Raw genomic sequence first — 12,337 nt, forward strand, 5'->3', positions numbered from 1 at the left:
CCGAGACCAGAGGGAAGAGGATCGAGGGTTCGGGCGGCCGCATCGCTGGACCGTGGGACAGGTGAGTGAAAAGGCTGGAACTCCACTTTAACTGTAATCCAACGGCTTCTTAGCTGCTGTGATTACTTTTACATGGAAGAGAATCACGTGGCCCAAAAAAAGTATATCACGATTATTGCTGCAGTGATGACCAAGATATCACCCTTCCAATAGCAGTAAGTTGCTGGTCGGCAAGTGGTTAAAAGGCATATGGCAGAAGCCTTGTGCAGAATTGTGTGCCGGTGTATTTCATGTGCAAGTCTGCTTATTTCTGTTTGAAGCTACACCAGTTTTGACAAGAAAAAAGAATCCTCCATGTGACCTGCGGGATAAACTGTACGCTGTAGGTAACAATTTTTTCAAAATGTATCTTGCCTGCTTCTGTTCTGCAGATTTTAAAGTGATTGTAAAGGCAGAGGTTTTTTTATCTTAATGCATCCAATGCATTAAGATAAAAAAACCTTCAGTGTGCAGCAATGCCCTCAGTCCCCCTAATACTCCACGAGTGCCTTGCCTATTCAGGCCAAAGCAACAAAGGAGTAGCTCAAGAAGAAGCACATTAAGGTCCTGGAGTGACCTAGCAAGTCTCCAGACCCTAATCCCATAGAAAATATGTGGAGGGAGTAGAAAGGAGTTGAAAGTCAGAAGCTTTTTTATGCATTCTATGCATTAGGATAAAAAACCTTGTGTGTGTGACAGCCTCCCCAGCACCCCCTAATACTTACCTGAGGTCCTTCTCTGTCCAGCGATGTCCACGAGTCCCTCGGCCGTCGGGGACTCTCCCTCCTGATTGGCTAAGACACAGCTGCGATGCCATTGGCTCCCACTGCTTTCAATCAAAGTCAGTTAGCCAGTCAGGAGAGAGAGAGGGTTCAGTGCCGAACCGCTGCTCCGTGTCTGAATAGACACACAGAGCTGTGGCTTGGATTGGGTGCCCCCATAGCATGCTGCTTGCTGTGGGGGCACTCAACAGGATAGAGGAGCCAGGAGCGCCAGCAAGGGACCCAAGAAGAGGAGAATCTGAGCTGCTCTGAGCAAAACCAACTGCACAGAGGAGGTAAGTATAACATAACATGTTTGTTATTTTTGGGGAAAATAAAATTAGACTTTAGTATCACTTTAGGATTGGCCATGTCAGTGCACACAATGAATAATGCGTGAAATATGTTTTTATGTCTGATATCTTGTCTTTTTTTTCCTTCTATTTAGCCACTACGAAGCTTTTTCAGTCATGGAATGCTCTCCAGCCATATTGCAGATAACAGGTAGGTTATATAGAAGCTAGCCATGTGTCCCAGGAATGTAATCTACTTTATTATTTCAATTTTGTTTTGCGCTGTATTTTGATATCACTGCTTTAACCACTTCATGTTCGTGCTATAGCCGAAGGACGGCTACAACGCGAGCCTAAATGGCCGGGAGGACGTACCTGGACGTCCTCTTGTTCTCATGCTTCCTGCAGGCCTACTAAGGCACATGGGCGCTGCGCTCTGTGATCGCAGAGTCCTTCGGACTTTACCATGTGGTCAGCTGTCGGCCAATGACAGCTGATCATGTGATGTAAACAGAAGCCAGTCAGCTGCTTTTCGTGCCTCATGCTAACAACGTGAGGAGAAGAAAATAAAGCCGATGCACTGTCCCCACCAGTTCTGCCCACCAGTGCCCATCAGTACTGCTGATCAGTCTCCACCAGTGCCACCTATCAGTGCACATCAGTGCTGCCTCATTGATGCCTCCTGATCAGTGCCCATCAGTGGCACCCATCAGTGCAGCCTCATCAGCGCACATCAATGAAGGAGAAAAATTACACAACAATTTGCACAACAATTTTTGTGAAAAGTTTTGCTTCCTGAAAAGTTTTTGCTGATTGTGACAGGCACCTGGTGGGTATGCATAAATATAGTTTTGGTTTTGCTGTGTCACCTAGGAACGTAGAGAAATAGACAGTTAACTGTTTACTGCCAATAACTTATTTAATCGTGTTTATGTTTCTAATTCGCTATTAAGTTCAACATACAGTATCTCACAAAAGTGAGTACACCCCTCACATTTTATTCTATCTTTTCATGTGACAACACTGAAGAAATGACACTTTGCTACAATGTAAAGTAGTGAGTGTACAGCTTGTATAACAGTGTAAATGTGCTGTCCCCTCAAAATAATTCAACACACAGCCATTAATGTCTAAACCGCTGGCAACAAAAGTGAGTACACCCCTAAGTTAAAATGTTCAAATGGAGCCCAAAGTGTCAATATTTTGCACGGTCACCATTATTTTCCAGCATTGCCTTAACCCTCTTGGGAATGGAGTTCACCAGAACTTCACAAGTTGCCACTGGAGTCCTCTTCTACTCCTCCATGACGACATCACAGAGCTGGTGAATGTTAGAGACCTTGACCTCCTCCACCTTCCGTTTGATGCCCCACAGATGCTCAATAGGGTTTAGGTCTGGAGACATGCTTGGCCAGTCCATCACCTTTACCCTCAGCTTCTTTAGCAAGGCAGTGGTCATCTTGGAGGTGTGTTTGGGGTCGTTATCATGTTGAAATACTGCCCTTTGGCCCAGTCTCCAAAGGGAGGGGAATCATGCTCTGCTTTGGTATGTCACAGTAAATGTTGGCATTCATGGTTCTCTCAATGAACTGTAGCTCCCCAGTGCTGGCAGCACTCATGCAGCCCCAGACCATGACACTCCCACCACCATGCTTGACTGTAGGCAAGACACACTTGTCTTTGTACTCCTCACCTGGTTGCCGCCACACACGCTTGATACCATCTGAACCAAATACATTTATCTTGGTCTCATCAGACCACAGGACATGGTTCCAGTAATCCATGTCCTTAAAAATAAAGAAAAAAGGTGCACAATACTAAAGATGGGGTTATCAGCTGCTACCGATACTCCAACCTGGATGGAGTGATGTGAAATGGAAAAATGGTATAAGGTGCGCTTGATATAAATATGTACTGTCTGAAGGTACAAAATAAAATAGGGTGTATATCCACAAACATAAACACAACTAATAACACAACCAAATGTGACATGTGCAGTACACAAATATGTGAAAGTCTCTATTGAAAGGAAGAGGAAGTTGACAAATGCAAACACGTATTCTTGGATAAACGGAGGAATCGAGACGTCCATCGTTAACCCTTCCTTTAAGCGATTGTTTATGTGACATCTCGTAAGAGTCCATTCACATTTGTTTGCACGGGGTGAATGATTTTTAGTCTAAAGATTCCTTGCGGTATTCCATGGGTTTTTTAACATCATGCATGCTCAAGTCATTAGTTGGTAAGGGTACCTTTTCCTCCTTCATAATTTGGTGACACGAGACACCTGTGTATTCAGCACCTGCAACCTGATTTATGAGCACTTCATCATTAAGAACATTTATTTGCACCTATTTTTTGGACTTTATTTGGAAGTTTTTGCATTTGTCAACTTCCTGTTCTTTCAATAGAGACTTTCACATATTTGTGCACTGCACATGTCACATTAGGTTGTGTTATTAGTTGTGTTTATGTTTGTGGATATACACCCTATTTTATTTTGCACCTTCAGACAGTACATATTTATATCAAACGCACCTTATACCATTTTTCCAATCCATGTCCTTAGTCTGCTTGTCTTCAGCAAACTTTTTGCGGACTTTCTTGTGCATCATCTTTAGAAGAGGCTTCCTTCTGGGACTACAGCCATGCAGACCAATTTGTTGCAGTGTGCGGCGTATGGTCTGAGCACTGACAGGCTGACTCCCCACCCCTTCAACCTCTGCAGCAATGCCGGCAGTACTCATATGTCTATTTCCCAAAGACAACCTCTGGATATGACGCTGAGCAAGTGCACTCAACTTCTTTGGTCGACCATAGTGAGGCCTGTTCTGAGTGGAACCTGTTCTGGTAAACCGCTGTATGGTTTTGGCCACTGAGCTGCAGGTCAGTTTCAGGGTCTTGGCAATCATCTTATAGCCTAACCCTAGGCCATCCTTATGTAGAGCAACAATTCTTTTTTTCAGATCCTCAGAGTTCTTTGCTATGAGGTGCCATGTTGAACTTCCAGTGACCAGTATGAGAGAGTGAGAGCACTAACCCCACATTTAACACACCTGCTCCCAGGGGCGTTGCTAGGTGGGAAAAAGACCAGGGGCTTCAGCCCGAAGGTAAATTTGATAACCCCTCCCACATTTTAAAGGAAGTCCCGCCCAAGCTCCTCCCACATTTAAAAGTACCTCCCAAGCTCCACCTAATGCCCCCCTCAGTCAAGGGTCAGACATGGGGTGGGATAAAGAGGAGAGGTCAGACATGGAGAGGAGAGGGTCAAACATGGAGAGGAGAAGGTCAGACATGGAGAGGAGAGGAGAAGAGAGGGTCAGACATGGAGAGGAGAGGAGAGGAGAGGAGAAGAGAGGGTCAGACATGGAGAGGAGAGGAGAGGAGAAGAGAGGGTCAGACATGGAGAGGAGAGGGTCAGACATGGAGAGGAGTGGGGCAAGCATGGAGAGGAGAGGAGAAGGTCAGACATGGAGAGGAGAAGAGAGGAGAGGAGAGGGTCAGACATGGAGAGAAGAGAGGAGAGGAGAGGAGAGGGTCAGACATGGAGAGGATAAGAGAGGAGAGGGTCAGATGTGGAGAGAAGAGGAGAAGAGAGGAAAGGGTCAGACACGGAGAGGAGAGGAGAAGAGAGTAGAGGAGAGGGTCAGACAAGGAGAGTAAAAGAGAGGAGAGGGTCAGACATGGAGAGGAGAGGGTCAAACATGGAGAGGAGAAGGTCAGACATGGAGAGGAGAGGAGAAGAGAGGGTCAGACATGGAGAGGAGAGGAGAGGAGAAGAGAGGGTCAGACATGGAGAGGAGAAGAGAGGGTCAGACATGGAGAGGAGAGGGTCAGACATGGAGAGGAGAGGAGAGGAGAGGGTCAGACATGGAGAGGAGAGGGTCAGACATGGAGAGGAGTGGGGCAAGCATGGAGAGGAGAGGAGAAGGTCAGACATGGAGAGGAGAAGAGAGGAGAGGAGAGGAGAGGGTCAGACATGGAGAGGATAAGAGAGGAGAGGGTCAGATGTGGAGAGAAGAGGAGAAGAGAGGAAAGGGTCAGACATGGAGAGGAGAGGAGAAGAGAGTAGAGGAGAGGGTCAGACAAGGAGAGTAAAAGAGAGGAGAGGGTCAGATATGGAGAGGAGAGGGTCAGACATGGAGAGAAGAGGAGATGGTCAGACATGGAGAGGAGAGGGTCAGACATGGAGAAGAGAAGAGAAGAGAGGGTCAGACATGGAGAGGAGAGGGTCAGACATGGAGAAGAGAAGAGAAGAGAAGAGAGGGTCAGACATGGAGAGGAGAGGGTCAGACATGGAGAGGAGAAGAGAAGAGAGGAGAGGAGAGGAGAGGGTCAGACATGGAGAGGAGAAGAGAGGAAAGGAGAGGGTCAGACATGGAGAGAAGAGGAGATGGTCAGACATGGAGAGGAGAGGGTCAGACATGGAGAAGAGAAGAGAAGAGAGGGTCAGACATGGAGAGGAGAGGGTCAGACATGCAAAGGAGAAGAGAGGAAAGGAAAGGAGAGGGTCAGACATGGAGAGAAGAGGAGAGTAGAAGAGAGGAGAGGAGAGGGTCAGACATGGAGAGGAGAAGAGATGAGAGGAGAGAAGAGAAGAGGGTCAGACATGGAGAGGAGAGGGTCAGACATGCAAAGGAGAAGAGAGGAAAGGAAAGGAGAGGGTCAGACATGGGGAGAAGAGGAGAGTAGAAGAGAGGAGAGGAGAGGGTCAGACATGGAGAGGAGAGGAGAAGAGAAGAGAGGAGAGGGTCAGATATGGAGAGGAGAGGGTCAGACATGAGAGGAGAGGGTCGGACATGGAGAGGAGAGGGTCAGACATGGAGAGGAGAAGAGAGGAGAGGGTCAGACATGGAGAGGAGAGGGTCAGACATGGAGAGGAGAGGGTCAGACATGGAGAGAAGAGGAGAGGGTCAGACATGGAGAGGAGAGGAGAGGGTCAGACATGGAGAGGAGAGGAGAAGAGGAGAGGGTCAGACATGAGAGGAGAGGAGAGGGTCAGACATGAGAGGAGAGGAGAGGGTCAGACATGGAGAGGAGAGGAGAGGGTCAGACATGAGAGGAGAGGGTCAGACATGGAGAGGAGAAGAGAGGAGAGGAGAGGGTCAGACATGGAGAGGAGAGGGTCAGACATGGAGAGAAGAGAGAAGAGGAGAGGAGAGGGTCAGACATGGAGAGGAGAGGGTCAGACATGGAGAGAAGAGGAGAGGGTCAGACATGAGAGGAGAGGGTCAGACATGGAGAGGGTCAGACATGAGAGGAGAGGAGAGGGTCAGACATGGAGAGGAAAAGAGAGGGTCAGACATGGAGAGGAGAAGAGAGGAGAGGAGAGGGTCAGACATGGAGAGGAGAGGGGAGGGTCAGACATGGAGAGGGTCAGGCATGGAGAGGAGAAGAGGAGAGGGTCAGACAAGGAGAGGAGAGGAGAGGGTCAGACATGGAGAGGAGAGAGGAGAGGAGAGGGTCACACATGGGAGAGGAGAAGAGAGGAGAGGAGAGGGTCAGACATGGAGAGAAGAGAGGAGAGGAGAGGGTCAGACATGGAGAGGAGAAGAGAGGAAAGGAGAGGGTCAGACATGGAGAGAAGAGGAGATGGTCAGACATGGAGAGGAGAGGGTCAGACATGGAGAAGAGAAGAGAAGAGAGGGTCAGACATGGAGAGGAGAGGGTCAGACATGGAGAGGAGAAGAGAGGAAAGGAGAGGGTCAGACATGGAGAGGAGAGGGTCAGACATGGAGAGGAGAGGGTCAAACATGGAGAGGAGAAGGTCAGACATGGAGAGGAGAGGAGAAGAGAGGGTCAGACATGGAGAGGAGAGGAGAGGAGAGGAGAAGAGAGGGTCAGACATGGAGAGGAGAGGAGAGGAGAAGAGAGGGTCAGACATGGAGAGGAGAGGGTCAGACATGGAGAGGAGAGGAGAGGAGAGGAGAGGGTCAGACATGGAGAGGAGTGGGGCAAGCATGGAGAGGAGAGGAGAAGGTCAGACATGGAGAGGAGAAGAGAGGAGAGGAGAGGGTCAGACATGGAGAGGATAAGAGAGGAGAGGGTCAGATGTGGAGAGAAGAGGAGAAGAGAGGAAAGGGTCAGACATGGAGAGGAGAGGAGAAGAGAGTAGAGGAGAGGGTCAGACAAGGAGAGTAAAAGAGAGGAGAGGGTCAGATATGGAGAGGAGAGGGTCAGATATGGAGAGGAGAGGGTCAGACATGGAGAGGAGAGGGTCAGACATGGAGAGAAGAGGAGATGGTCAGACATGGAGAGGAGAGGGTCAGACATGGAGAAGAGAAGAGAAGAGAAGAGAGGGTCAGACATGGAGAGGAGAGGGTCAGACATGGAGAAGAGAAGAGAAGAGAAGAGAAGAGAAGAGAGGGTCAGACATGGAGAGGAGAGGGTCAGACATGGAGAGGAGAAGAGAAGAGAGGAGAGGAGAGGGTCAGACATGGAGAGGAGAAGAGAGGAAAGGAGAGGGTCAGACATGGAGAGAAGAGGAGATGGTCAGACATGGAGAGGAGAGGGTCAGACATGGAGAAGAGAAGAGAAGAGAGGGTCAGACATGGAGAGGAGAGGGTCAGACATGCAAAGGAGAAGAGAGGAAAGGAAAGGAGAGGGTCAGACATGGAGAGAAGAGGAGAGTAGAAGAGAGGAGAGGAGAGGGTCAGACATGGAGAGGAGAAGAGATGAGAGGAGAGAAGAGGGTCAGACATGGAGAGGAGAGGGTCAGACATGCAAAGGAGAAGAGAGGAAAGGAAAGGAGAGGGTCAGACATGGGGAGAAGAGGAGAGTAGAAGAGAGGAGAGGAGAGGGTCAGACATGGAGAGGAGAGGAGAAGAGAAGAGAGGAGAGGGTCAGATATGGAGAGGAGAGGGTCAGACATGAGAGGAGAGGGTCGGACATGGAGAGGAGAGGGTCAGACATGGAGAGGAGAAGAGAGGAGAGGGTCAGACATGGAGAGGAGAGGAGAGGGTCAGACATGGAGAGGAGAGGGTCAGACATGGAGAGAAGAGGAGAGGGTCAGACATGGAGAGGAGAGGGTCAGACATGGAGAGGAGAGGAGAAGAGGAGAGGGTCAGACATGAGAGGAGAGGAGAGGGTCAGACATGGAGAGGAGAGGAGAGGGTCAGACATGAGAGGAGAGGGTCAGACATGGAGAGGAGAAGAGAGGAGAGGAGAGGGTCAGACATGGAGAGGAGAGGGTCAGACATGGAGAGAAGAGAGAAGAGGAGAGGAGAGGGTCAGACATGGAGAGGAGAGGGTCAGACATGGAGAGAAGAGGAGAGGGTCAGACATGAGAGGAGAGGGTCAGACATGGAGAGGGTCAGACATGAGAGGAGAGGAGAGGGTCAGACATGGAGAGGAAAAGAGAGGGTCAGACATGGAGAGGAGAAGAGAGGAGAGGAGAGGGTCAGACATGGAGAGGAGAGGGGAGGGTCAGACATGGAGAGGGTCAGGCATGGAGAGGAGAAGAGGAGAGGGTCAGACAAGGAGAGGAGAGGAGAGGGTCAGACATGGAGAGGAGAGAGGAGAGGAGAGGGTCACACATGGGAGAGGAGAAGAGAGGAGAGGAGAGGGTCAGACATGGAGAGAAGAGAGGAGAGGAGAGGGTCAGACATGGAGAGGAGAAGAGAGGAAAGGAGAGGGTCAGACATGGAGAGAAGAGGAGATGGTCAGACATGGAGAGGAGAGGGTCAGACATGGAGAAGAGAAGAGAGGGTCAGACATGGAGAGGATAAGAGAGGAGAGGGTCAGATGTGGAGAGAAGAGGAGAAGAGAGGAAAGGGTCAGACATGGAGAGGAGAGGAGAAGAGAGTAGAGGAGAGGGTCAGACAAGGAGAGTAAAAGAGAGGAGAGGGTCAGATATGGAGAGGAGAGGGTCAGACATGGAGAGGAGAGGGTCAGACATGGAGAGAAGAGGAGATGGTCAGACATGGAGAGGAGAGGGTCAGACATGGAGAAGAGAAGAGAAGAGAAGAGAGGGTCAGACATGGAGAGGAGAGGGTCAGACATGGAGAAGAGAAGAGAAGAGAGGGTCAGACATGGAGAGGAGAGGGTCAGACATGGAGAGGAGAAGAGAAGAGAGGAGAGGAGAGGAGAGGGTCAGACATGGAGAGGAGAAGAGAGGAAAGGAGAGGGTCAGACATGGAGAGAAGAGGAGATGGTCAGACATGGAGAGGAGAGGGTCAGACATGGAGAAGAGAAGAGAAGAGAGGGTCAGACATGGAGAGGAGAGGGTCAGACATGCAAAGGAGAAGAGAGGAAAGGAAAGGAGAGGGTCAGACATGGAGAGAAGAGGAGAGTAGAAGAGAGGAGAGGAGAGGGTCAGACATGGAGAGGAGAAGAGATGAGAGGAGAGAAGAGAAGAGGGTCAGACATGGAGAGGAGAGGGTCAGACATGCAAAGGAGAAGAGAGGAAAGGAAAGGAGAGGGTCAGACATGGGGAGAAGAGGAGAGTAGAAGAGAGGAGAGGAGAGGGTCAGACATGGAGAGGAGAGGAGAAGAGAAGAGAGGAGAGGGTCAGATATGGAGAGGAGAGGGTCAGACATGAGAGGAGAGGGTCGGACATGGAGAGGAGAGGGTCAGACATGGAGAGGAGAAGAGAGGAGAGGGTCAGACATGGAGAGGAGAGGAGAGGGTCAGACATGGAGAGGAGAGGGTCAGACATGGAGAGAAGAGGAGAGGGTCAGACATGGAGAGGAGAGGAGAGGGTCAGACATGGAGAGGAGAGGAGAAGAGGAGAGGGTCAGACATGAGAGGAGAGGAGAGGGTCAGACATGGAGAGGAGAGGAGAGGGTCAGACATGAGAGGAGAGGGTCAGACATGGAGAGGAGAAGAGAGGAGAGGAGAGGGTCAGACATGGAGAGGAGAGGGTCAGACATGGAGAGAAGAGGAGAGGAGAGGGTCAGACATGGAGAGGAGAGGGTCAGACATGGAGAGAAGAGGAGAGGGTCAGACATGAGAGGAGAGGGTCAGACATGGAGAGGGTCAGACATGGAGAGGAAAAGAGAGGGTCAGACATGGAGAGGAGAAGAGAGGAGAGGAGAGGGTCAGACATGGAGAGGAGAGGGGAGGGTCAGACATGGAGAGGGTCAGGCATGGAGAGGAGAAGAGGAGAGGGTCAGACAAGGAGAGGAGAGGAGAGGGTCAGACATGGAGAGGAGAGAGGAGAGGAGAGGGTCACACATGGGAGAGGAGAAGAGAGGAGAGGAGAGGGTCAGACATGGAGAGAAGAGAGGAGAGGAGAGGGTCAGACATGGAGAGGAGAAGAGAGGAAAGGAGAGGGTCAGACATGGAGAGAAGAGGAGATGGTCAGACATGGAGAGGAGAGGGTCAGACATGGAGAAGAGAAGAGAAGAGAGGGTCAGACATGGAGAGGAGAGGGTCAGACATGGAGAGGAGAAGAGAGGAAAGGAGAGGGTCAGACATGGAGAGGAGAGGGTCAAACATGGAGAGGAGAAGGTCAGACATGGAGAGGAGAGGAGAAGAGAGGGTCAGACATGGAGAGGAGAGGAGAGGAGAGGAGAAGAGAGGGTCAGACATGGAGAGGAGAGGAGAAGAGAGGGTCAGACATGGAGAGGAGAGGAGAGGAGAGGAGAGGGTCAGACATGGAGAGGAGAGGGTCAGACATGGAGAGGAGTGGGGCAAGCATGGAGAGGAGAGGAGAAGGTCAGACATGGAGAGGAGAAGAGAGGAGAGGAGAGGAGAGGGTCAGACATGGAGAGGATAAGAGAGGAGAGGGTCAGATGTGGAGAGAAGAGGAGAAGAGAGGAAAGGGTCAGACATGGAGAGGAGAGGAGAAGAGAGTAGAGGAGAGGGTCAGACAAGGAGAGTAAAAGAGAGGAGAGGGTCAGATATGGAGAGGAGAGGGTCAGACATGGAGAGGAGAGGGTCAGACATGGAGAGAAGAGGAGATGGTCAGACATGGAGAGGAGAGGGTCAGACATGGAGAAGAGAAGAGAGGGTCAGACATGGAGAGGAGAGGGTCAGACATGGAGAAGAGAAGAGAAGAGAAGAGAAGAGAGGGTCAGACATGGAGAGGAGAGGGTCAGACATGGAGAGGAGAAGAGAAGAGAGGAGAGGAGAGGGTCAGACATGGAGAGGAGAAGAGAGGAAAGGAGAGGGTCAGACATGGAGAGAAGAGGAGATGGTCAGACATGGAGAGGAGAGGGTCAGACATGGAGAAGAGAAGAGAAGAGAGGGTCAGACATGGAGAGGAGAGGGTCAGACATGCAAAGGAGAAGAGAGGAAAGGAAAGGAGAGGGTCAGACATGGAGAGAAGAGGAGAGTAGAAGAGAGGAGAGGAGAGGGTCAGACATGGAGAGGAGAAGAGATGAGAGGAGAGAAGAGGGTCAGACATGGAGAGGAGAGGGTCAGACATGCAAAGGAGAAGAGAGGAAAGGAAAGGAGAGGGTCAGACATGGGGAGAAGAGGAGAGTAGAAGAGAGGAGAGGAGAGGGTCAGACATGGAGAGGAGAGGAGAAGAGAAGAGAGGAGAGGGTCAGATATGGAGAGGAGAGGGTCAGACATGAGAGGAGAGGGTCGGACATGGAGAGGAGAGGGTCAGACATGGAGAGGAGAAGAGAGGAGAGGGTCAGACATGGAGAGGAGAGGAGAGGGTCAGACATGGAGAGGAGAGGGTCAGACATGGAGAGAAGAGGAGAGGGTCAGACATGGAGAGGAGAGGAGAGGGTCAGACATGGAGAGGAGAGGAGAAGAGGAGAGGGTCAGACATGAGAGGAGAGGAGAGGGTCAGACATGGAGAGGAGAGGAGAGGGTCAGACATGAGAGGAGAGGGTCAGACATGGAGAGGAGAAGAGAGGAGAGGAGAGGGTCAGACATGGAGAGGAGAGGGTCAGACATGGAGAGAAGAGAGAAGAGGAGAGGAGAGGGTCAGACATGGAGAGGAGAGGGTCAGACATGGAGAGAAGAGGAGAGGGTCAGACATGAGAGGAGAGGGTCAGACATGGAGAGGGTCAGACATGAGAGGAGAGGAGAGGGTCAGACATGGAGAGGAAAAGAGAGGGTCAGACATGGAGAGGAGAAGAGAGGAGAGGAGAGGGTCAGACATGGAGAGGAGAGGGGAGGGTCAGACATGGAGAGGGTCAGGCATGGAGAGGAGAAGAGGAGAGGGTCAGACAAGGAGAGGAGAGGAGAGGGTCAGACATGGAGAGGAGAGAGGAGAGGAGAGGGTCACACATGGGAGAGGAGAAGAGAGGAGAGGAGAGGGTCAGACATGGAGAGAAGAGAGGAGAG

General features: G+C 50.8%; 1 protein-coding gene across 1 annotated transcript in view; it reads left to right on the forward strand.

Annotated features, from left to right (window-relative positions):
* DNAAF9 (dynein axonemal assembly factor 9) overlaps positions 1-12,337 on the forward strand; it is a 230,639-nt gene that overhangs the window by 72,048 nt on the left and 146,254 nt on the right. Inside the window, exon 9 of the mRNA XM_082269118.1 lies at positions 1,249-1,304. Within this exon, the coding sequence (XP_082125244.1) occupies positions 1,249-1,304 (56 nt within the window). The remainder of the gene's footprint in view (positions 1-1,248; positions 1,305-12,337) is intronic.

Source organism: Pelophylax lessonae (assembly GCF_965119305.1).
Source record: "Pelophylax lessonae genome assembly, chromosome: 1".
In the NCBI taxonomy this organism is placed as follows: domain Eukaryota; kingdom Metazoa; phylum Chordata; class Amphibia; order Anura; family Ranidae; genus Pelophylax; species Pelophylax lessonae.